This window comes from Colias eurytheme, chromosome 20, assembly GCF_061535395.1.
Source record: "Colias eurytheme isolate Ceu_HAF_F1 chromosome 20, ilColEury1 Martin Lab GWU primary, whole genome shotgun sequence".
NCBI classification, from domain to species: Eukaryota; Metazoa; Arthropoda; class Insecta; order Lepidoptera; family Pieridae; genus Colias; species Colias eurytheme.
This window is the reverse complement of record NC_142999.1, coordinates 2,864,360-2,891,473: the sequence shown is the minus strand read 5'-3', so window position 1 is coordinate 2,891,473 and position 27,114 is coordinate 2,864,360. Positions and strand designations below refer to the sequence as shown.

Sequence of the window (27,114 nt, the reverse complement as noted above, 5' to 3'; positions counted from 1 at the left end):
GCAAATACCGCTTCGCTAATGTGAGCATTTTTGTCTATGAAAACATAATCTTTAACGATAGGTCACGTGCTGGTAGCAAAGCTGGGCGGGTTGCTTGTTAGGGGTGTGCACATAGAGTTTTAAGAATTCATCTATTTGAAAAAAAACTGCGTCTGGAATTTTATAAATATTTTTTACGTACTCAGCGTATGCAAAACTATAAGCTCCTTTGAGCTTAGTATACCAACAGTGGGACACTCTGTATATTCGAGTATTGTACATTTTGTCCAAAAATATAAGCTGTATACATTGAGGTATTATTACTACACCACGAACAAAATTAGTTATAGATAGTCAGATATAAGCGATGTTTGAGACGCTTGGCTCTAACTCGTGTTACAAATAGTGTAGTAGCGATGTCTCTAGTACGAAGTACATAGTAACTCAATGGCTGTATAACTTATTACTATACTGAATATTATGCTTAAAAACAATGTTATAGTGTACTAGCAGTCCGCCCCGGCTTCGCCCGTGGTACATATTTACGTTTTCTCTACGTAAGAACCATCCTCGTACTTCAAGGAATATAATAAAAAAAGAATTAACGAAATCGGTTCAGCCGTTCTCAAGTTATGCGCTTACCAACACATTTTGGGATTCATTTTTATATTATAGAAGATTATTTACGTTATCAAAACACAACGTCTTTTTGAACTTGGAATGATATAGAAAGTTGGTATGATTCGTTAGTAGATTTTCTTTGTTATTAATTGCTCGCATTCCATTCCCCATTAAACTATGTTTGTGTGTATATATTTTTGTACATTTAATTTATTTTCGGGTATTGACAGTGTCCTTAATTTCAAATTATTTCATACTCAAAATAGGTATGAAATAACTTTTTAACAAAAGCGATCTGATATACACTAGAACGTTTAGTCTCCAATTTCCCTGAACAAATATGTATTTTTATTATAAAATGTAAATTTACATAATCTTGATTGCTATTTAACGCTGAATAACCATAAAAATGGCGAAGCGTGATCAAAATGAAGAGAATATGAAATGCATTAATCTTGCGTGCCTTGAATTTGTTAAGCCATTGTATATTTCGCTAGACTTTCGTAATACACTCGCAGATTATAATAATTTGAACTCAAAAATATTTGTCTTCTAGACACTTAAATATCTCTCGCACGAAAATAAATTAAATCAAGCTTTTTTCGTCGCAAAATGTCTCTGAATATTTTTTGCGTATTATTGTAGGTATTTGTTTAGACTATCAACGAATCTTACCAATAGACACCAATAAAAGTTTCTCAAATTAGCATTTTCGCAAGTAACATTCCTTTTTGTTTTAGGGCAAGGGAATTCTAGTCACGTATTGGTTGTTGGGCGAACTGGAGACTGCGCCTAAGGAAAAACCTTTAGTTAAATTACAGGCGCAATCAATCAATAGCGGATCTCTATCGCACTTGAGCCCGTTTAGGCAGAAATTGGACAATAGTTCAAGATCGTCCAGTCGACGAGGTTCTGGGATAATCCAGCAAAAGACTGATGTCATGAAATTGGAGAAAGAAGCACAACCGTTGCTCCAAGTGGTCAAAATGCAAAGGCAACTATCGGATCCAACAGAACCGGTTGCTAATGGAGACCATAGTGAAGACACGGATAAATTCAGCGTCACAAACTCCATATCTTTGAACGTGAATTCCTTGAACCACAATTCTGTGAATCAGAACAGCCATCCGAAAGTTAAACTGAAGGATTGTCAACTAAATTCGATTAACCATCTGTCGAAAATAGGGAATAATAACTGGTTGCCAAAATTGGCGACAGCTAATTCGTTCGACAACGGAATAAAGAAGGGGAACCAGTGTCTTAAGGACTATAGCAGTGTTCCTTTACTGTCCAAAACGGATAAGCCCAATGATTCGGTTGTGTGAGTGAATGAACTTTAGGATTTGTGACTTATAGACTTTCTTATGTATATTAAGATAGTGACATGTATTAGACGATAGCCCTCTTATAGAAGTAGATAATGTACTGATATTTAGATGGGAATTTAAATGTAGCAGAGATCTAAAGCTCTTTCTCCCTGTAGAAAATAATGACGGTAGTTTTTCGGTCTAACAAAAAATGTCTCAGTCTTTTTTCTGATGCTTTCAAAAACTGTGGTATCTTAGTAGATACCACAGTTTTAGAGATAGTTCTCTATAGATTTTACAACGTGTTAGAAATTTTGACAAATGAATGGTAACTTACCATGACATACTACAGGAAATGAAAGATGTGTAGACTTATTTTCGACTCTATTGTAATAGGAATAAAATTGTAAATACACTATTAGTCAATCTTAAACTAGGGTATATTTGGCATTATTGCCGTCTGGTCTAAATAAATCGTAGTCAGTGCGTATTAATATTTTTATTACTTAAATGTTTTTAACGAATGTAAATATGTTTGAAGAGATCGATGTTATTATTAATGTTTCAATTTTGAAAATTATATTGTATAGTGTCGTTATATTATTATGATGAAATTTATTTGAGTAAAATGTCTTTTTGGCCTAATAAAAACAATATTCTTAAATAAAACGAATTGATAGCAAACTTGATATAAAAAAGAACGTATGTACTGAGCACACGTGTCAGAAGTGAAACTTCTTTTTCGAAAGATGTTTCACTTCAAAAACTGAAGTCCCATGTCCCATGGTTGGGTAAGGGACAGATTTTCCATCGTTTTTATAGTTTCCGCCGAGAATTGAACTTAAAACCTTTCAGTCAATATTAACGACTGAATCAAAGAGACGATTACATAGATAAATAATAAAAAATGGCTGTTTATTTTTAATTTACATCAAATTAATGGATTTATTTTCGATAGTTTTTGCTTCGTGACACATATTTAAATGTAAATAAATAATATAAGCTTCATAACTATAGAAACAGGTGTATGTATTTCTTTAATAAAAAATAATATTAGTTTGTGAGTCTGGTTAATGCCATATTGATTTAACTAGTTATTAATTTAAAAAATATGACATTTTATTTCAAGGCGTGTGTTGTAAATTTTTATTGAAATTTTAGAACAATGAATTCCGATCAATTTTGATATCTTTTGGATTGTAATGAAATCTTTATATATTTTTGTTTACACTTTTTATTTTCATTCTACATATTTTTGTATTAAATTTGAATATTGTTTTTTAACACCGCCTTAGCGAAACAAAACTTAATATGACAGTACTTAATTATCTAGTATTTATTTGATAAATAAGTAATGAGACTATGTATATATTAAGACTTATTTATTACGGTAATTTTACCTTTTTGTGATTTAAGTGTAATAATTATAATACATAAATGTAAAAATAAATGTTTTTAAAACGTTCAATAGACAGTGTGAGATGGTTTTGTTTTATTTATTTTACCTTATCTAACTACTAGCTGTGCCCCTCGGTTTCACCCGCATTGCTCCGCTCCTGTTGGTCTTAGGGTGATGATATAATTATAGCCTATAGCCTTCCTCGATACAAGGGCTATCTAACCGAAATAATTTTTCAAATCGGACCAGCCCCCCTAGTCAAGTGGCTTTCTGTTAGCGTAGCGTTCAATAGAATAGACTACCGAATGTATGAGATTGACGTAAGCTGTAGATAAACGTATCTGTAGCTGTAGATTTCGAGTCTATTCTATTGAACGCTACGCTAACAGAAAGCCACTTGACTAGGGGGGCTGTAGTTCCTGAGATTAGCGCGTTCAAACAAACAAACTCTTCAGCTTTATAATATTAGTAAGCTTTGTAATATTAGTATAGATATTATTATTTTTTATTTATTATTCAGCCATGACAGCTGTCCAAAGGCCTCTCTTGCCACCGTTCACGTCTTCCTATTGTAAGCAAGTTTAATCCATTCCTTGCAACTATTACATGAAAATTTATTTAAGTATTCAGTTGATTTTGACGAAAAGTTCTGCTAGTACAAACTTATCAAATAGCGGTATGTAGTATACTATAAATTAATTCTCAAAACTATGGAATATACGAAAAATTCATAAAAATCGGTCATCCGTTTACGTTTTTTGTGACAGAATTGTAAATGTCTAAATTAAATTAACAAAATACAATGAAACAAAAGGTATGTAATGAAGGCAAGCAAGCAAGCAAGGTATATTACTAGGTTTCCGCCCGCGGCTTCGCTCGCGCAGTCAAAGAAAAACTGATAATATTATAACGAAAACCTATTTTAAAAAAGCTTTTTCTATTTGAATGCGCTAATCTCGGGAACTACTGGTCCGATTTGAAAAATTACACAGGCACAACTAGTCATATTATATCTATGTATTGAAATATTCTGAAGTTTCAACATGGATTTCTTTTACGATAATCAAGAAAAATAACTTAACCGTAACTTGCGTGAGGACAAAATAACACAACAAAATTCTGTTTAGTTCCTAATAAGAAGAAAGAGCTCTTTTAAAATATTCTAATATTGCTACACAACTTTTCAAAACCTAAAATATGGCGTAGAAAAGACGTATGAAATATTATAATCTCATCATCAAATTCAACATAAGTACAGTATTTATATAGACAAAACCACGTAAATTGTGTACACAGAAAAGTGCAAACAGGTGTTATCTACACACAGGCAAGTTATATGAGGCATAAACTCGACATGACCGGAAAATGCTCCAGATCGACACCTTCTACGAGAGTATGTATCATAAAGTTCTTATTTTTTTTATAGAATAGAAAAAATTGGATCACTAGGCGGGTTTTTAACCTGCGACTTTTTGCCATTATTATAATATTATATCTAGGGTCTCTTATTCTTATTAAGCATGGGTCGAAGTTTTCGGCCTGTGGTAGCCACCTCTTGTGAGTAACATTTATCAAAAAAAATATTATTTTATTTTTCAGCCAATTATGGCATTTTGCCATGCCATGTTACATGAATAATCAACAGGCACAGTGTGAGGTTTAATACAAATGATGTAATCTCTACGTAAACTTTTGTATTAATACAAATATAAGCTTGATTTAATTCTACTTTTCTAGCTCAATATTCCTCAGACCCTAACTTTCTTAGGAAGTAACAACCGGAAAACAAAGAAATCCGAAATATACTCCATAACAAATAGCTCTTTAAACTTTTGCATAAGATAATATTATCTTCAATTATTTCCTGTTCGAAAAGTTTCATCCTTAGAAATTTACTAAGCTTTTAGAATAAATGAATATGGTACGTGAAGGTTTACGTGTATAAGTGCCCAAAAAATCTTTTAGTAGTAGTAGGTACTTACTACTACTACATAGAACAATCCTGTGTTAACAAAATGAGTACCTACCAACATTCAAAATTTTATGCATTTATTTTTTATATAATATATTTGTTTGCCATATGTGTACTGATATATACTTAAGAGCGCATATTCTATTTCACGCAAGTCAAAAACTCCGCGATCTATTACGATAGATCGCGGCTTGCGCTATCCTTTTACTATGAACAGCATAGGTCCGCAGGAGAGCGCCGAGCAACATGTCCTCTCTCTGGAAAGGCTCGCTGCCGACTGATTTTAATCGGGTCGCGCGCAGTGTTTTATAGTACTTTAAAAAAATTTTTAGAAAAATAATAGAGGTACCTTAGTTGATTTTTTAAATTTTATCTTATAAGTAAGACATTCTTTTATTGCAATATGTATAAATTATATTCAATAAAGTCAAATATCTTGGTGAAAATAATCATTTTGTCGACTATAATTTCTAAAAAAATTCACATTGTTCGGATTTTAATTTCGTAAGTTAGGAGTCCAAAATAAAAAAATCTCTTAACTAACTATTTTAATAAGGATTTTTGCAGTTAGTTAAAAATAATTGTGTGTTAGATCTGTCAGCAATTTCAGATATTTTTAGCTTCGAAATTGACACTAAAAGTGAAATCAAGTAATCATCGGCTCAGTTATCTTGATGGTATTCAGAAATACTGTATTAATTGAAAAAAACTCTTAACTAACTACATAGACAATAAAATTTCCTATTAGTAATTCATATGTTTGTAAGATAAGTGGTTGATGGACAATCTGGTTTGAAAAATCACATATTTGAGCCAAACAGCGCACGGACCGCGTAAACCCTCCAAAGGTAATCTAATTTAATCAGCATGACATAAAAACAGTTAATTTCAATTAATATATGTTTTTGGCAATGAGCACTTTTCATATATAGAGTGGAGTTTTGCGTTACTATGAAAATTGAATGAACATATTTGCATTATGAAAATGTTTGCATTTGATAAAGGGTAATAACGTCTCACATTTCAATATATTTTTATCACTAACCAATATTGAAAATGAAACAAAAATATGACTAAGCACCTAGTTACTCTAGATTTTAAATAAACAATCCCACCAATATGCGTCATCTATATTATAATCTACTAGCTTACCGCCCGCGGCTTCGCCCGCTTTGTCTAAAACCTACTAAATTATATACTAAAACCTTCCTCTTGAATCACTCTATCTACTAAAAAAACCGCATTAAAATCCGTTGCGTAGTTTTAAAGATTTAAGCATACAAAGGGACATAGGGAAATAGGGACAGAGAAAGCGACTTTGTTTTATATTATGTAGTGATACTAAATGCTAATATTATAAAGCTGAAGAGTTTGTTTGTTTGTTTGAAAGCGGTAACCTCAGGAACTACTGGTCTGATTTGAATAATACTTTTGGTGTTAGATAGCCCATTTATCGAGGAAGGCTATAGGCATATCAAACAAACAATCTCTTCAGATTTATAATATTAGTATAGATGTAGGTACTTAGGTACATACATGACAAGCGGATGATAAATATTAATTGCGTATAAAATAACATATTACTAATTAACATACTTATTTGTGGAAAGATACAACAGCTTTTCTACTTTAAAAACTCAATCATGTCATGTGTAGAGTTATTTAAAATTGATTCATATTCTATGAATTTTAACCCAATTTTCAGTTAAATTTCCATCATAACTATCTACTAGCCTTTGTCAAAAACTTCATTACAACAACAAAAGGCGTGTTCGAAAAAAATTCGTATGCACAAAATATTCTCACAAAGTCCCCGCTATGACGTCACGGAGCAATAATCCTCTATTTGATCCCGTGTAGCTGTCAAAGACAGTTCTGATCAGATGATGGGTTCTGTAGGGTTGGCAATGAGCTTATATTTTTTTATTAATAAAACTAGAGTAGAAGAGTAGGTATATGTAACAGAAAATGTTTTAACAGCGTATAAGATGGGTCAATAATTGCAAACAAGACAAAGAAGTAATAACTTTTATTCATCTTATCTTATATATAAAATTCTCGTGTCACAATGTTAGTCTGCATACTCCTCCGAAACGGGTGGACCGATTCTCATGAAATTTTCTGTGCATATCGGGTAAGTCTGAGAATCGGCCAACATCTATTTTTCATATGTACCACGGGCGAAGCCGGGGCGGACCGCTAGTATAATATATATCCTAACCTAAACTTGGACTACAAAGTTATAGACTCGTCTCTGTCATTTATGATAATTTCATTCTTATCTGTTTAGCTAATATTATGTTTCCATGATATAAACATTGACCTGACCAGACTTTTTAATTGAACGACTAAACTCAAACTCAAACATTTATTTATTCAATTAGACTTCTTCGAGAAGCACTTTTAAAACGTCATTAGATTAACAACCTGCGTTTGTCACTTATAATAAATAGGTATATAGACTGTAAACTATAAACACATCGGTAAGCTGTGTTCCGCGGTTTTACCCACATTGCTCCGCTCCTGTTGCTTTTAGTGTGATGATATGTATCATCACACTAATAGCACATTTATCGAGGAAGGCTATAAATGTGCTATCTAACACCGAAAGAATTTTTCAAAGATTACAAATTGCCAACCCTAATTGAGAGTGTCATTTATAATCTAAAGTCGTTGATATAGCAGTAATATGATTTCTCCTCAGCCTGCTTTCTATGTTTTCTAATTCCCTGAAAGTAATCACTTTTAAATGAATGAATTTTATAGTCCTGAAGAATTTGATGAGCTTTTTCACACCAGGTCTTTAACCGAGTATAAATTTTATGACATCTTTAAAACTGATAGGAATTGATTTAAATATTTTTTAAAGCGGCAATTACTTGGTATAATAATATGAACTTACCTTTAAATAGACTTTAATGTAAAATAACATTGAAACCTACATTGTTAATAATCATTGCTCATCAATAAGCTTAGATCATTAAATAAGATCTAAGTCAATAAGGGATAAGGTGGACCAGCACATTGAATCAGAGAAAATTTGTCTACAATTTCATGCTTTAACTACCTACTGACCCTTTTTACGCCACTATTGAGAATTTCAATAGTACTTACTTTTATCCATTTTGAGTTATGGGAATGGATCAGAAGTGACTTAGGTAAGCCTAATCTCGTATCTTCAAAATAACGTAATATTAAACTCAGGTCTCAGTGCTCCGCTATGGTTGGTCTAAGCGTGATGATATAATGCCTATAGCCTTCCTCGATAAATGGGCTATCTAACACCGAAATAATTTTTCAAATCGGAACAGTAGTTCCTGAGATTAGCGCGTTCAAACAAACAAACAAAATTTTCAGTTTTATAATATTAGTATAGAAACCTTTTCAATAAAATTGTATGAACTAATCTTTTATAAAAATAAACTTTAAACTGGAAAAATTTATAAAACGCATTGTCGCCGTGGCGAGAGAAAAATAATTATTTTCGATAGACTACATTTTGCTTTGAAAAATGTCCTTTATTTCATACTTGCTAGGATATATTTTGAAATGCTATTACATTCGTGTTTTCTTTAATAAGATACGTACAAATTGTCCGATATTTTTGTACGATCTGTAGTTATTGACTATACGTATATAATACATAATATATTTATGAAGATAATATTTGCTAATTATTATCTTTCATCTAGGTTGTGTATAATATCGTTCTTTACTCGAAAAATAAAAGAGAAAGAAAAACATGTCATTGTAAAAGTACACACACATAAGAAACTACGAAAATTTGCTTACAACGAAAAGGCGTAGACTTATTTGGTAAAAACAATGACCCAAAAGTCAATGAACGTCTTTCATAGTCTTTTTAGTCTTTCATATATATGTTACGGCTAAAGGTAGGTGAGAACATAAACTTAAGATTAGCCGGCTAAACTTAGGTTTATTTTCGACGAGGTGTTAATGTTAGTTTGTTCTATCTTTAGCCGGCTAAACTTAAGTGTAACCGCAGGCCCGTGGCTAAAAATGTCGGGGTGGGTAGATTTGGTTACTATAATACATGTAAGGAACAGGGCGAGTGTTTTCTGGCACTTCGCCGGCTGCTGCCGCAGCACGCTCGCTGCGCTCGCTCGGCTCGTGCGGGTCTTAAGAGTTCTAACCTAACCTAACCTAGCCACCAGCTTTCTGCCCTGAGTCGGGGTGGGTAGATTTGGTTACTATAATACATGTAAGGAACAGGGCGAGTGTTTTCTGGCACTGTGCGGGCCCCTCAAGCCCTCCACCGGCCCGGCGCTAACCAAATCTACCCACCCCGACATTTTTAGCCACGGGCCTGCGGTTACACTTAAGTTTAGCCGGCTAAAGATAGAACAAACTAACATTAACACCTCGTCGAAAATAAACCTAAGTTTAGCCGGCTAATCTTAAGTTTATGTTCTCACCTACCTTTAGTGTACCGTGACATATATACAAGTAAACAATTCAGATACAAAGCTTTGCTATTTTTAAAAATATTTATTGAAGCTTATATGAAAAAAAAGATTGACAAATTGATTCACTATTATTTTAATTTTATTTTCATTTTAATGAAGCAATTCTTGTTAATCATGTAAATAATGACCGCCTCCTCGGTACAGTGATTGACGCATGAGCGTAACACCGAGGGGTCCTGGGTTCGATTCCCGGTGGAGACGAAGAAAAAAAAATGTCTTGGTCTGGTAGGATACAGAAGGCACGGAAGGAAGATCACCTACTTGTCCCTAAAGAAAATCGATCAGTGAAACAAATGTATAATACATCTGCCGGTTACCCCACTTAGGGACATGGGACTCCACTTAGGTATGTAAATAAAAGCTATCTGAAAAGTTATCTAATTCGTTATCGGTTAGCAATTAAAGATGGTATGTAGGTAATCGCTTTTAAGCGATAAGGCCGCCAAATTGTATGCATTGTACAATAAAGTGTTTTCTATTCTTTTCTATTCTATTCTAAGATAGTAAAGTTGTAAACGGGAACTTTAGCTGTTAGATTCGACAATTTTTTTTAATTGAAATAAAACAACTCAAGCTTTTATTTTAATACACTTTTATGATGCGTAAAACATACAAAAAATTGATTCATTTCCATTTTTTATTCATTTTATGTAATTAACAGGAATTAAGGAAATTCCACACATTTTAGTTACTAGTTGTTTCTTCCAATCTCGCAAACAGCGTGTAGAAACTGTAGGAGCCTTTCATGATCTGTAAACAATAGATAATTAAGTGAGTAATTAACCACAAACAATTATACCCTAAACAAAGCTTTATGTCATACATGCATGTCTATTATTAAGATTGTTATTGATTTAATACAATAACATTTTATTTGCAATCAAAACATTAACTAAATACTCAGTAGGTACACGGAACAAGAATGAAAACTGTTATAAAATGTAAAGATATAAGACAACCTTCACAAGCATTTACATTCTGAAAAAAAACTGTCACAAGGAAATTTAGAGCACGTTATTTGGTACAAACTTTACTAGTAGCCAGTTTGGCGCAATAAAAATCAGTTACCTCTATAAAAGTAGGCACAGATAATGTCGTAAACGGTCCGGCGTCGAATATAAACGGCGTAGACATTTTTCCCGCCAAAATAAGTAACAATTTGCGAGAAGTTACATCGCTGGTCCACCAATTACTGTTATAGACGCCCCGGTCTACGCTGCCGCTCTGTAAAGATTAACAACAATTTGTAGATTAAATAAAGATAATAAAAGTAAGCACAGATTAAAAAGGAAACAAAAACGTAGTGTAAGTAACATAGAACCTCTTTTTTTTAAGAAACCGATTAAAAAGGTGATAAAAAACAAGGACAAATGTTGTGTCCCACGGGAAAACCACACTCTGTTACATAAGCTGATTGATCAAATTCTCTGTAGTTTTGGGGTAATTGTTAGTTGGTTTGGCCAAAGGTTGTCTGAAAGGATTCGCTCTAAGGCCTAAGCGATAAGACCGCAAATTCTTCTTTGTTTAAGCTATCTTTAAGTGTCTGTGTATGTGTTTTTTTATTATATCTTAAAGTATCAATAAATAAATAATTGAATAACACACATCTACAAGGAAAAGTTGTTACTTATATTGAGGAACAAACACCTAAAACTAAAAACTAAGGTATCCTCTCTTTCCTACATTTAATGAAAAGTTCGCAAGCGAGAACTTTGGCCTTAATTTTAGTTCGTTATACAGTTTATATCGAAATAAAGATGAAACAAACTTACAAGTACGGCCAGTTCGTTGCTATGCCAACAGTATATAAAAAGTTGTACCACAAGCGCTACTGTATATTCTAAAATCAACAACTTTTGCGTTATCGCCAACTCATTCTGTAAAAAAGAAAACATTTATCTTGCAGAAAAGCGTAGAATAATTAAATACTGACAATTAAAACGTGCTTAATCCATACTAATATTATAAATGCGAAAGTAACTCTGTCTGTCTGTCTGTTACTCAATCACGCCTTAACTACTGAACCAATTTGCATGAAATTTGGTATAGAGATATATTGATACCCGAGAAAGGACATAGGATAGGTTTTATCCCGTAAATCCTACGGGAACGGGTTTTTCTTTGAAAACGCGGGCGAAGCCGCGGGCGGAAAGCTAGTTCCTTATATAATATTTAACACGATAAATAAAATATATGTCCCTCGATATAATATCGTGCAAGTAATAGTGCAAAATAGTGCAGTGGCTCAGTGGTAAGAACCGCGGACTTCAAATCGATAAGTCCGGGGTTCGCGGCGGGGTTCTCTACATTGGGACTTTAACCAAAAAAATAAATTTAAATAGAACAAGTAATATGTCTATGTCTGTACAAAAACGAAGATTTATTTTATTTAATATTGTACGATAAAATAACACTAAAATGGTAAGATCCAAATATTTAAACGAAATAACATTAAATAATATTTTATATCTCCACGAGGCAAGAAAACATAAAAGGATTTTTTCATTTCCTCAGAAATCTTATGTTTTTGTAAAACTTTGTTTTCTGTTACAACTGAAATGCCATTCATGCGGAAATTTATCTGATTTTCCTGTACCCTTTCAAAAGAAATATCTCAATAAGGAACATCTTATTTCGATGAAGTGAACTTGACTACACTTATATTATACGATTTTTGTACTGATACAATAAGATTCTATATATAAGAGCTGATCCAAGAGACATTTATTATGATCGAAATGTCAAAGAAAATCTTGTTAAAGATGTTTAAATATATGTAGGTAGTATCTACATATCTACTTTATAAAAATAAGTCGAGTTTTCCTTCCTGACGCTATAACTCCAGAACGCACGAACCGATTTACACGGTTTTGCATTCGTTGGAAAGATCGGCTTCGTGAGGTTTATAGCAAAGAAAAAGTGTATCTGGTGGCGAAACGGAGTTCGCCGGGTTTGATAGTTTCTCATATTTGCTTCCTTACTACATTTATAAATGCTAATATATGTTTATTTGTTTGTTTGTAAGATTTTAGCCTTAAGTGTGGCTACGTTCGTAACGTATCATTCCTATGGGAATTTCCTTTGATGCGAAAGCTAGTATTTTCACTCTCAAAAGCCCAGTTCAATAAGAACTATAAAAATGTAAGATTTATTTGAGTGTATTCAATTATTCTTTTACAAACGTAAAAATGTAAATTTATTTCACAAACTACTTTTTTAAATATGTATAGAGTTTTAAAAACATGAACATGCATTGTGATTAAGACTTACAAATCTTTATTTAAAAATTCCTTGGTACGCAAGAGCGTAGAACCGAGGTCTCCGAGGGTTCGATTCCTGGTGAAGACGAAAAAAAAAATGGCAGGTCTGGCAGGTCTGGCAGAAACTTGACCAGTGAAACAGATGTATAATTCATCTGCCCCTTACCCCATTAGGGGACATGGGACTTCACTATTTAAAAATACGAAAACTACTTACGTTGGTCTACTTTTAACAAAATAAGTTTTTATATAACATATTTTATTATATAAAATTAATCAAAGTTATCTCACACGTTTCTCAAAATGAAACAGACAATACAGAAATGCGAAGATTTTGCAAGGAGTACCTAACTTCCAGAGTTTCTTCCTAACAATTGTCTTTATTAATTAATTAATTTTGCAAACTTGATTTATGAAAATGCCAAAGAAAGTTTAATTGTTTTATAGAGAAAAATTATGCGTTCTAATATAGTGCTATGAACAAATAAATGAGACAAAAACATACTTTTTATATTAATTAATTATTGTAATAGAAAAATAACAGATTTTTAACCCGAGGTTTTGATATTGATCGCAATTGAAAGTTATCGTACGATATCCGTTTCTTAAAACATCTATCTCATATTTTCCTACAGCTTTACTTCCTCACAAAACTACATAATTTTATCTATGAAAAAATCTAATTTCATCCAAATCCGTACAGCCGTTCAGGAGTGACAGCGTTACAAACCCAATGCTACAGAAGTCCCATAGACAAAGAGTTCTATATTAATTGCTGAAGAAATATTTAAATACTTACCAAACTAAGCTGTACAATACTGCAGCAAATCATGATCGAACAGATGAGTACGTATAAAAACATCACTGGTGACAATAAAGAGTTGAGTAAAGAATATTGTCTGAAAGAAAGAAAACGTTGAAATTATTTAAGGATTGCCATTTTTAAACCAATCATGTTCCTGGTTATTTGATTAGATACAACATTATTGTTTGTTGAAGAATTCGATACATTTATTCATCTATAAATAATACAGACATTTTTTTCAGAAGATATTTTTAATAAAACTTTAAGGTACCAATCGTAAAACGTAATCAAACTTAATAGCCCTGAAAAAAAAGCCTCTACAGATTGTTATGAAGAACAGTATTTTCGTTCATAATTATAAACATTTCTTTACTGTTTCATAGAAGAGAAGAATACTAAATTAAATAAAGGTACATGTACACATTAATCATTAAGCCAACTCATTACGTCATTTACGGTATAACGGATCATGTATACCAGCTTAATTTAGAAGAAACTTTGGCAAACTTCAACAAGGGCTTCAAACTCACTCTGAAATAAACGAATGGAGCCGATAACATTCCTTTATATTCCCAAAAACCTCTTTCTTATCCAGATATTTTCTCGCATCAAATATATTTTCACACTTATACCCCAGTATTTGTACTTGTCCTTTCAAAAACGTCATAATTGTCACAGCGTTCATATCAAAAACGGCAATTACACCAGCTCCCTGCGTGGTCACTATTACATGACATATTATACCATATATGTACCCAGGCATTACTGTATTGTCGAATGGAAACCAAGAACACAAGATCTGTGGATACGGCTCAGTACCATTACGAACTAGCTCACGATATACTGGTTCTGCCGCGTACTTCAAAAACGGGGACACCAGAAGTACGAAATACGTTACTATTGCCGTTGACCAATAGAGATAGGTGACTATTCTCGAATAGACGGTATAATGACGCATGTATTTCAATACTGTTTTGTCCCCTTTCGCTATTTCTTTACGCTCCTCGTGCGCTATATTATCGAAGAGCTGATTCCATTTCGTCTGATAGAAAATCGTGCGAAAATTCTTTGAAATCGAAACGAGGCTCACGGCGGTGAGGGAAAAATTAAGGATCACTTGCATAATATCATCTTTCATTTGATACAAAGCGTAGAACTGCGTAAGAACAAATATAAAAGACATTGCGTGGAAAATGTTAAAGAAAAAATTCCGTATTTTATTCCCTTTTTGCCAAAGGCCGAATAAATACAAGCCTCGTAGATTCGGGCCTAATAAGGGATGTTGAGTGCTTTCCAGCCCTTTTGTAATATTAAGGATTTTATTTACAATCATTTTGCTTTGTTTTAATTTAAAATGTTGTTTCAAACCGTTTTTATAGCAATGTGGTCGGTATTCAACGTTATAAAAATATGTGATATTTAAACAGTAATGTTATATTTTGAGCTTTTAATAATATTAATGTTTTCGTTTTATTAAAACAGACCTTTTGTGAGGTAAATCTACACTAATATTATAAAGAGGAAAACTTTGTTTGTTTGTTTGATTGTAATGAATAGGCTCATAAACTACTGGACCGAATTTTAAAAATTCTTTCATCATTCGAAAGCTACATTATCCACGAGTAACATAGGCTAGGTTTTATCCCGGAAATCCCACGGGAACGGGAACTATGCGGGTTTTCCTTTGAAAACGCGGGCGAAGCCGCAGGCGGAAAGCTAGTATTCAATATAGATAAACAATTTTGTTATTTTACTGAAGCTAGAAATTAAATTATGTTGTAAATTGATAACGCTGAACTTTGTTTTGATAACAAATAATTTAATAAACCTTTATTGGGAATTGTAATTGTTTTATTTATGTTTAATAGACCTTCAATTAAAAGCACAAATTATCAAAATAATATTTCATCACTTACAATAATAATTATTATAGATGAAGAAGGAGGAGGAGAAGTTTTATGGATTAGTGTGTATGTTACATTTTCAGGCAAAACTCCTCGACAAATTCTTATACAATTTGGAAATGAAAATAGTTGATGTTTTTCTTTAAAAAAACAATGGCCAAGAAATGGTGATTTGTTATGGATTTTTCAAATTTTGACATGAAAACGTTAAGGTAATTAGCGAAGCCTTATAGGGCTATAATATTATCAAGAAATGTTGTTTTCATTTTGAAACTAGGTATTTATTGGCACAGCGTATTAATATTGTAACATCATAATTCTAGTGTTTAAGTGTTATTTTAACCACCGGGCAATTTTTCAGCATATTTATGCTGTGCTTTTGCACTCCTATGTAAAAAGCTCATATTTCAAATTTTAACATTTTCCATAGAAAATTCAATATAATATGTATGTGGCATAAACACATCAAAACGTCTTTACTTGTTCAACTCATAAAAAATTTGCTAAATTAGAACAAGGAAAAGGCGGTGATGCGCTGTGACTTTTTATTATAAATTCAAATGAAGGTCTCGTGAATACTGGTAATTTAATAGACTTGATTCAGTTTAAAGCACGTTTCTTAGTCTATGTATACCTACGTACCTATATAGTACTTAATTACATAGAACGTCATAGTTCTAACTAATTGTTCTATATGTCATGAATTAAATTGCTTATCTATATAAAGTAAAATTCTAACTGCATTTTCGATTCTATCACATTAATACAATACAAACATGCAACAATTGCTATTCGCAATACTTAATATATGGTAATACCTATATTAGGTATTGCGAATATACGAATTCGTTATAATTTTGTTTTCTGATTACAATACAATAGATATCTATTATTTTTTATCTATGTAATTTTAACAAATATTTCGTTCTAAAGCTAAGCCAGTTTAAGTTGTTATTACCTAGAAATTGGTGGCTAACTTAATCTAGAACATAAATAAATAAACAAAACCCTGAACTAGGGTGCAAAAGTTAAACGAACTTCCAATCCCTTTAGCGAAATTATCTTCCCATTTCGGGTTTTAACAAAATTATAATAGCCAATTTACGAAGTCGGTGTCAACGTTACACCGCTACTAATTAGCTGACTTCACAACTTTGCCGTATAATCTTTATAAATTGAGATTGTATCAAGTAATTAGTGTCTTTAATGAACTTGGATGTACATTTATGTTTACTTTGATATATTCAAAGTATTTCATTTGATATTTTAGCTTATTCACGTAAGGATATGCATGATGGCTTGAAATGAAATCTCTTATATTTCAACACTAGCTGTGCCCCGCGGTTTATCCGCATTGCTTCGCTCCTATAATATTGGTCTTAGCATTCCTCAATACATGAGCTATCTAAAAAGTGAAATATTTTTTTAATTCGGATCCGTGGTCCCTGATATTAGCGCGTTCAAGTAAACAAACAAACAAATTCTTCAGGTTTATATTATTAGTATAGATAATCCCTACTATTAATATTATAAATGCGAAAGTAACTCTATCTGTCTGTCTGTTACGCTTTCCCGCTTAAACCTCTCAACCGATTTTGATGAAATTTTACCACAAAGACAATCCTTAGACCCTGAGAAAGAACATAGGCTACTTTTTATTGCGAAATATGTACCACGGGCGAAGCCGGGGCGGACCGCTAGTATGTTATAATTTTGAATACAAAGTGTAATTAAAATCACATATTATTTAAGATTCTTTAAAGAGGTAAAATTAATTTAACCTCTACGTTTCTAAAGAACGAATTTATTGTACAGTTAGAGGGAGATGTTACGATTTACATGATGTCATCTCATATATTTTAGGATATAAAATGACTTCTTTGAATTGATATTTTCTGTATTTACAACGAAACTAGTCTCTTAATATTCAGTGATACTGTGAGTAATAAATAATATTTTAAAATTGAGTGCTAATAATTTGTGACTCTACAAACAGGAAAGTATTATTTTAAACCTTTTTAATCCATCGAAACATACTAAAATTCACTGACATTGAACTATTGTTAAATTTCATAAACATATTGTATTCATGTACATGTAGGCAAAAAAATCTCGTATATGTTTATCAATGCTGTGAAATTATGCTGTCACACGAATACATTTAGCTGAATATTTGCTTATCAACTGTATATGAAAATGTATCAAAAAACAGACAACACATTCCTTTTAATAATAGCCCTTGCTAAGTGCTGTCTTTTTATTATTTAATAATAATTAAAACTTCAAGCAGTAAGTAATAGCTACCACGAAAAAAAAAACGGAATATAAATCACAATTTTATTAGAAAAGTATTTAGAAGTTCAAAAATATGTTTTGCTATAAAGTGATCATTGATGGAATAATTACGTAATATCTTAACGAATAAATGACGTTATCATTCATTAAAACAACTGATTTATATTTTTAAACTACTTGCATAAATACAGACACAGGAATTTAATTTATTCAAGAAGCAGGAATCCAATTTATACTATACAGGGTGTCCCAAAAAGTAGTGATGAACGGAAGCTGGGAGGTAGAGGACCTAGAGGGCTATCCGAATCACCCCCATGTATGTTATGCGATTTTTCGTATTTTCGGAGTTATGACATTTTTTTCAATTTTTCATCTATGGCTGAGTACGATGAGATTTTTATTTATGGTGACGTGAATTATTTCGCTAGATGCTTGATTTTTTTTGTGTGCTAAGCTGTAAGATAGGCCAATTCATTATGGTAACATTTACTATCGTTAGATCTTCGAATGGAATAAAAAGAAGAATTAAATGCCAAGAAAGATAAAATTACCCAGTATGTTCACAACTTCAAGGGCCCGTAAAAAAATAAAATCACATAAAAAAAGTTTTCCGTTTGGCTTTTAAAAACTTGCTCTATCTATCAGGTAGCTACCCTGAAAATTTTATTTTATTATTCAGAAGGCTTCAATCGAAAAATTTAAATCTAAATGTGGTAAGTGCAAACATTTCATTAACATGATGATCATTAAAACCAATAAATAGGTGTTTAATTACCAGAAATTTTTAAAATAACCCCGCTGTTGCTCAATGTAAGTGCGACATCACCGTAAAAAGTTGTCTTTTAAATGTCTGAATGCCCTTTTATCATTTTTAATGGTTTCTTCTGCTACTATGAATTTCCGGGTTATTTCGTCCAAATTGTGGCATTCTCTCAAGTAGCCGAGGTCTTTTTAGTATCCCCATTGAAATAAATCAATGGGGTTTAGGTCGAGGGACCGTGGAGGCCAGGCTTTAAGGTAGGCGTCACCGGCGCATGCGCAGGCTGCAACGTCCAATCCATCTTTCAGGGTATCTTTGCCCTTTAGCCTGGCCTCCACGGTCCCCGGACATAAACCCTATTGATTTTTTTCTGTGGAGATACTACAAAGACGAGAGACTGCCACAATTTGGACGAAATAACCCGGAAATTAATAGTAGCAAAAGAAACCATTAAAAATGATAAAAGGACATTCAGACATTTAAAAGACAATTTCTTACGGTGATGTTGCACTTGCTCTGAGCAATAGCGGGGTCATTTTAAAAATTTCTGGTAATTAAACACCTTGTTATTGGTTTTCATTAATCATCATGTTAATTCAATTTTTGCAATTACCACATTTAGATTTCAATTTTTCGATTGAAGCCTTCTGAATAATAAAATGAAATTTTCAGGGTAGCTACCTGATAGATAGAGCAAGTTTTTAAAAGCCAAACGGAAAACTTTTTTTATGTGATTTTATTTTTTTACGGGCCCTTGAAGTTGTGAACATACTGGGTAATTTTATCTTTCTTGGCATTTAATTCTTCTTTTTATTCCATTCGAAGATCTAACGATAGTAAATGTTACCATAATGAATTGGCCTATCTTACAGCTTAGCACACAAAAAAAATCAAGCATCTAGCGCAATAATTCACGTCACCATAAATAAAAATCTCATCGTACTCAGCCATAGATGAAAAATTGAAAAAAATGTCATAACTCCGAAAATACGAAAAATCGCATAACATACATAGGGGTGATTCGGATAGCCCTCTAGGTCCTCTACCTCCCAGCTTCCGTTCATCACTACTTTTTGGGACACCCTGTATAATGTATCTCTTAGTTTTGTGAAGTTAAATTTGTAAGGAGTTTCAACGACTTAACACAGCTTGGAGTCTTGTAGCAGCTTTACGCAGAGTATTAACATATAATATTTATTTGTGATCAACTGCACATTTATACAACAATTATTATACAACCGCCTTTAAGCTTCATAATCATAATCATCATCATCAGCCCATATACGTTCCCACTGCTGGGACACGGCTCTCCTGAGGGTACAGGCCATAATCCACCACGCTGACCAAGTGCGTGTTGGTGGACGACAGTCGACACGTCATGTCGTCGAACTTTTGATTCATCGACCTATCGATTTTGTCACGATGTTTTCTTTCACCGTTTCGAGCAGTGGTGATGTTATGTAAATGTACAGATAAATCTATACTTCTAATATTATAAAGCTGAAGAGTTTGTTTGTTTGTTTGAACGCGCTTGCAGGAACTACTGGTCCGATTTTAAAAATTATTTCAGTTATCTAACACAGCCCATTTATCGAGGAAGGCTATAAGGCTTATATATCATCGCGTTAAAACTAACAGGAACGGCGCACTGCGGGTAAAACCGCAGAACACAGCTAGTTAATACTAATATCATTTAAAGTTTTAATAGTCAGAAAACTGCATTAACTTACAAAAATAATTTCAGAACGAAACTCAATTTACACAAGCTTCGACACAAGCATTAGTCCGGGATACATCGCCCATTTTTGCAAGTGATTACTATCAAGCTAATTTTTCGTGAGTAGCTTTATTTTGATGAGATGCCCAATAATTTCATGTACGAAACTCTCGATTGTGGTAGCTTACAGAGGTAACAAGGATAAAAATTTTTGATTTGACGGTTCTCAAATATTTATTACGCAATTTGTAGGACAATATGTCTGTTGAATTATATAAGTATTAAAAAAGTGAAAATAAAAAAATCAGCTGGTTAGTAATCATTTATGATGACTTCGTTATCGATACACATTGGAAAGGGGGACTCTTTGATCAAACCATAGATTTTGTAGGACAAATATTTTTTCGAATAATTTAGATAATTATCTTGAGATTGAACAAAAAAAAAACATTCAGTTAATAATTAATATTTGAGAACCATCAAATCAAAATATTTTATCCTTGTTTCCTCTGGTAGCTACCACAATCGAGAGTTTTGTACATGAAATTATTGGGCATCTCATCAAAATAAAGCTACTCACGAAAAATTAGCTTGATAGTAATCACTTGCAAAAATGGGCGATGTATCCCGGACTACATAAAAAACTCCCTTATTCAATTACCCTCCTAACCCCGTCAATACTTCACTTCATAAGGAAAATATTACCTCACTGTTTAACAACAAAAGAACAATAAAAGAGGGTCTATGTAACCATAGACCCTCTTTTACATTCAACCTTTTTAGCGTTGTCCTGAGCTACAAACTCATCATATTCCATTTAATTTGTTCCTGGATGATAAGAACGCTTTTTTGTTTATTTTGCCCGTAAGCTAGGTAAACAATTTTTGTATTACGCTCTTTGTAAGTGTTTCTTGTAATAAAAATATGTTTGATAAACAGGATTTAATTTTCTGGTTTATATACAAAGTAGCTAATAAAATATAGCCTTCTAGCTTTTCCCCACGGCTTCGCCTGAATGAAACCCTAATGAACCTTCCTTGAAAATCACTCTATTTAAAAAAAACCGCATCAAAATCACTATCTATATCATTAACTAGGCAACGGCGTAGTTAAAGATTTAAGCATACATAAAGGAAGAGAATGCGACTGTTTTATACTATCTAGTCATGTAATTTCTTAATAATGTAGGTTTCTATTAGTGAAAAAATCTTTAAAATCGGTCGAGTGATACAAGCCTATAACAAACAAACAAACATTAAATCTATCCTCTCCATAATATTAGATAGTAGATGTTCATACAAATGTAGCTCACTTATTTCACCATTGTACACGTATTCACTTATAAGTTACTAGCGGTCCGCCCCGGCTTCGCCCGTGTTACATATTTCGCAATAAAAGGTAGCCTATGTTCTTTTTCAGGGTCTAATGATTATCTGTGCCAAATTTCATCAAAATCGGTCCAGTAGTTTATGCGTGAAAACCATACATACATACATACAAATCTTTCCTCTTTATTATATTAGTATAGATAGGTACCTTAAATATTCTTAAATAATCTATAGATAAAATAAAAATAAATCGCCAAATAAAACTCGAGATCAGCTAGAAAAATTCGGCTATTTTTAACTATTCTAAGGCGTAAGGAAAATTCTTATGAAGAGAAAACATGAAAAGGGGGCAATAGAGCAGAACAACGTCTGATGAGCAGCTTGTTCATTATAACAGACTCCCAATTTCTTGTGAAATTTCCGAATCGATAATTTCAATGAAAATTAATTTTAAACTTCTAGATATCGAAGTATCTCGAAGTCAAACAATTTGGAGCGCAAAACTTTACCTCAAATCGTAGCTCTGGAGTGTCAAAGTGAAATTCACAGTTTAACTTTGTCCTGAAATTCCTATTACTAGTTTAAGTTTATCTCGGTTAATTAATTCATGTAGTGTGCTTTTGTTATTTATATCTGACTAGCTGGTGCCCGTGGTTTCACTTGCGTGGTACCTAGGCAAGAAAGTTACCCATTTTCTAACCAAAACTAAAATCTATGTCTGTACCAAAAAATATTTTTTCCGATTATTAGCTTTTGCGTAGGCCGTAGAGTAACGAACATGCATCCATCTTTACATTGTATATTAAAGAAAGAAGTAAGATTTTGATATATCGTTATATATACATATTATAATAAATCTGTAGAAGGTTCAATTCTGTACCTTGAAAATATTGAAAAAATAATTAGCACTGTGTGTTACTGGATCGATACCAAACCCAAATATGTGATTAAAAAAAAATTTGTCTCTGTCTGTATGTTCAGGCATCACGTGAACTAACGGTTCGATTTCGATGAAACTTGGTATAATTATTATACCTTATTATCCTAGGCATAAAATGGGATACTTTTTATCCTGGAAAAATACGTAGAAAAAGAAATTAATTTTTCTTAATTTTTCCGCGCGGACGAAGTCGCGGGCGGAAGCTAGTATATCATATAAATGCTTTTTAAATGAGAATTTTCACGTGGCGGGATCCAAACCTACATTCCTACCTACTCTATGTATCTATAACTGTTCCTCCTTTAAAAATTGCCTAACATAAAACAAATGTATCGTATATTCTGTAATTATGTAACGCAATTTAAAGCATCTATGTGCAATCTGGGCACCGGATGATGGAACGGGGATATAATCCATCATCCGGTGCGGAGAGGCGGCGTGAGAAGTGTTCCACTCACGCCGCCCCCCCAGGAAGGTAGACCTGGCGGCTTCCCGCCACATTCGCGTTGGGCCTGGAGATAGGCTGCCGCTGACGGGTCTGCGGACGCGGTTCTACCGAATACCCGCGGCCCCGTCAATAAAGCGGCACGGTGGAACACAGTGGAGTTTAGTCGGTAGGACCCTGCACTCAGCAGGGTGAGTCCAACATAACCCAGGGCTCTTCCCCCGAGTGCCCTGGGTATGCCTAAATGCATTCTCCACTATAAAAAAAAAAAAATCTATGTGCAATCTACATATCTACTTAGTACAAAAACCCCATGATAAAAAAGTTGCTATCATAAAACAATACGCATTTATGCGAATGTTAAAACAAGAAAACATTATCAACTTGTTATTGGGAGCCGCGCTTTATCGCCAAAGTTGAATAAAGTACAGGAAAATATATATTTTATATCCGTTTTTATGATATAATTTATTTCGTCCGTTAAATTTATTGTCCCAGGAAATTGGAAACCTCGTAACAGGTAAGGTTTTTTGACGCTAATACTAAATCTTTTGTTTATATATTTTGATTAATATAAATAGTGTATGCATAGTGTATTTATGTATATGTGTATTTATAGTGAATAGTGCTTATGTTGAAATTAGCTTTCAATTTAGTGGCTTTATCAACATAAATAAATAAATTCTTCTTTGTACACCAAAAGCGCCTTTTATATCTGTCCATATTTAGATATCCTACCCGTCTCAGTTCTACGCAAATGTTCAGCTAAATCGGTTCAGCCGTTTTTAAGTTATAAATAGTGTACTAACACGACTTTCTTTTATATTAATCGATGACAGGTTAGGCTACTTCTTTGATTGTTTTTTTATGAGGGCTACACAGGTCCTTTGTGTTTTTAAAATAATGAAGTATTTATACAGAAATATATAAATTTTCCTTAAAAACTTTTAACGTTCCTGATTTTTATAATTATTGAATTATAACGTTAAATACCATTAAACAAGGTTTATATCGGTTTGATTTAAATTACCATAAAACAGGGCTTAATTGATTCTTCCCTGGATTAAGCTTTGCTAAGTGTTTTCGAATACTTGCCATGTTCGTCTATTAATGTCTCTTTCTACACAAAAAATATAGGCTACAAAAAATATGTATGTCTGTCTGCACGTATCTTTTGAATGAAGCAAATAAAATAACATTTGTGCTTGAAAATAAAAACATTTTATAATTATTGTTTAAAAACTACGACCAAAACCAAGACTCAAATGTCAATGAAGTTTGTAAAGTTATTACATTTATACTAAAACTATTTTGGACAACAATAAATTTTGTAGATTTTACTTATTAAATTTAATATCTTCAATCTACAAAGTGATTTCCAATTTCATTACTTACAATATGTTGAACAAATATATGAGACGAATATATGTATAACAAGACTTGCAGAAACAAACAAACTTTTGAACAAAGTAATAGTCCGGGATACATCGCCCATTTTTGCAAGTGATTACTATCAAGCTAATTTTTCGTGAGTAGCTTTATTTTGATGAGATGCCCAATAATTTCATGTACAAAACTCTCGATTGTGGTAGCTACCAGAGGAAACAAGGATAAAATATTTTGATTTGATGGTGAAATATTTGTCCTACAAAATCTATGGTTTGATCAAAGAGTCCCCCTTTCCAATGTGTATCGATAACGAAGTCATCATAAATGATTACTAACCAGCAGATTTTTTTATTTTCACTTATTTAAATACTTATATAATTCAACAGACATATTGTCCTACAAATTGCGTAATAAATATTTGAGAACCATCAAATCAAAAATTTTTATCCTTGTTACCTCTGTAAGCTACCACAATCGAGAGTTTCGTACATGAAATTATTGGGCATCTCATCAAAATAAAGCTACTCACGAAAAATTAGCTTGATAGTAATCACTTGCAAAAATGGGCGATGTATCCCGGACTATAAGAAAAATGTCATTCAAATACATGCGTCAAACTTTGTGAAGATGGAATTTTCTCGAAACTTTTCCAATATAGAATCGTTCTCGAATTTTTTTTATTGGTCACATGCTTATCCGACTTTTCGAAAGGAGGGTAAAGGCTTTTGCTTGTTTATAGAAAAATTGAAACATACTAAAGTAAAATAATAAGTATTTTTAATTTTATTTATTTATTTATCGTAATTATCTTAGTTCGAAACAATAATCAACATAACGATAGAATATAACCTGTTTTGGCCTTCATTCATAAATATCATGCCGAGAAAGCATTACTCAAATTAGCCATTCCCAAGAATTTGCTGGACTAATCTTAAGAAAAGTAATGAAAAAGGTAAAAAAATGTGTGCCTTGGTGGTTTGTAATAAGCACTAATAAAAGATAAAAAGTTAAATATCGTTAAGAACACAAAATATCGAATAAAATGTAATAGATTACCTACAAAATTAATTCTAGTTTAATGGTTTCTGAAAACTTAGAAGACGTTGAATCAGTAAATATTATAATATAAATGAAAAGATAAGATTTTATGTGTTTTTATAAGAGTAGTTATAGACCATTGAACTTTCGGTATTTTCCATTGTTGTAAATGTTTGTTTGCTCTACATGACATTTTCTTGAGTGAAAGGAAAATCGAGCACTGAAATAAAAGCAAGTTATAAGGCTTATAGCGTCATTAATAAAAAGTGTGATTAATAAAGAGGAAACCTTAACACTGCTTTTGTTTGTAACATTTAGTATTATTTAAGTAATCAATTTCCGAACAGAGAAATACCTATTTTCTTGCCTTAACGTCTACGTTTATAAGATTTCTCTTACATAACTAGTCAAAGGTCGATAAAACTCCAATTTTTATTTCTTATGTAAGAAATCTAAAGGAAAAATTATATAAGTGAAATACGTGAGGCTTGTGTCGTACTAAAAGGGGTCTTAAGTGCTCTAATATATCACTTAAGATTCATAAAGGTTCAAGGTAGGTGCAAAATATTATGTTTTACTTTACTTAACGACTAGGGTAAAAATATATAAAAAACATACGCTAAATTAGCTCAATTTTATTTTTTATTATTATTTTACCGGTTACAAAATTAAATCCTCCATTCCCTTTGACTAAATTCCAAAGTAATCTTGCGTCGACAATCATAGATTCATAGACAATCTTAATTTAGATTTAGAAAATACAGACTAAAAATTAACTGTTAATTATATTTTTAGTCTATAAATTCTTATTCTAATTTAATCCTACATGAAATGCAAAATATCATACGATTGCTTATGATTTATGATGCTAGCTCTTCACTCTCGTCGAGGTTAGGCGAGGCGAGGTTTAGCGAGGTTAAGCAAGGCGAGACAACACGAGGTTGTATCCATCTTCACTCTCGCCTTCGTTCATTTCTCACTGTGTCGCGAGCATAATGGACGTGCTCGAAGTGACACGTGCCGCAACTCTATGCGTCTTTGCGTATATGAATTTTGTTAAAGTATATATCACACTTAAAAAGTTAAAAAGCGTTGGAGAAGAAGGCGATGGTGGATAAAATCTATGCATGATATAACATCTATATACTGATTGACTGAACGCGAGAATGTGGACGCCGCACCTCGCCTCGTCTGCTCTCGCGCCTCGCGTCCTTTGACTCGCGCCCAAAAACCGACTCCAGACGGAGACCAGACGAGGCGAGACGAGGCACGGCGATGTGACGCGAGGGCTCCGACTACACTCTTGTGCTCGCGCTCCCTCGCCTAACCTCGACGAGAGTGAAGAGCTAGCGTGAAAGTTAATTTATTAACCGGAATTTCTTTTACAATACAATGGTAATCCGTAATGTATTTGTCATCAGATGCCGTTTTCTTTAAATGTAGAGTATAAAACAGTATTGCTTATCTT

General features: G+C 32.7%; 2 protein-coding genes across 2 annotated transcripts in view; one reads left to right on the top strand and one right to left on the bottom strand.

The window, feature by feature from the left end:
- Positions 1-3,021, top strand: part of LOC149899536 (atrial natriuretic peptide receptor 1) — a 137,890-nt gene extending 134,869 nt beyond the window's left edge. Inside the window, exon 20 of the mRNA XM_090113468.1 lies at positions 1,341-3,021. Coding sequence (XP_089969594.1) covers positions 1,341-1,925 — 585 coding nt within the window. The 3' untranslated portion in view covers positions 1,926-3,021. The remainder of the gene's footprint in view (positions 1-1,340) is intronic.
- Positions 3,022-10,449: 7,428 nt separating this feature from the next.
- On the bottom strand, positions 10,450-15,163 carry LOC149899535 (odorant receptor 4-like). Its single transcript, XM_090114026.1, has 5 exons — positions 14,361-15,163; positions 13,825-13,924; positions 11,538-11,642; positions 10,834-10,989; positions 10,450-10,515 (listed from the first exon to the last, which is right to left on the bottom strand). The coding sequence occupies exons 1-5, from the start codon at positions 15,161-15,163 to the stop codon at positions 10,450-10,452; spliced, it is 1,230 nt and encodes a 409-aa protein (XP_089970152.1).
- Between the last annotated feature and the right edge of the window lie 11,951 nt (positions 15,164-27,114).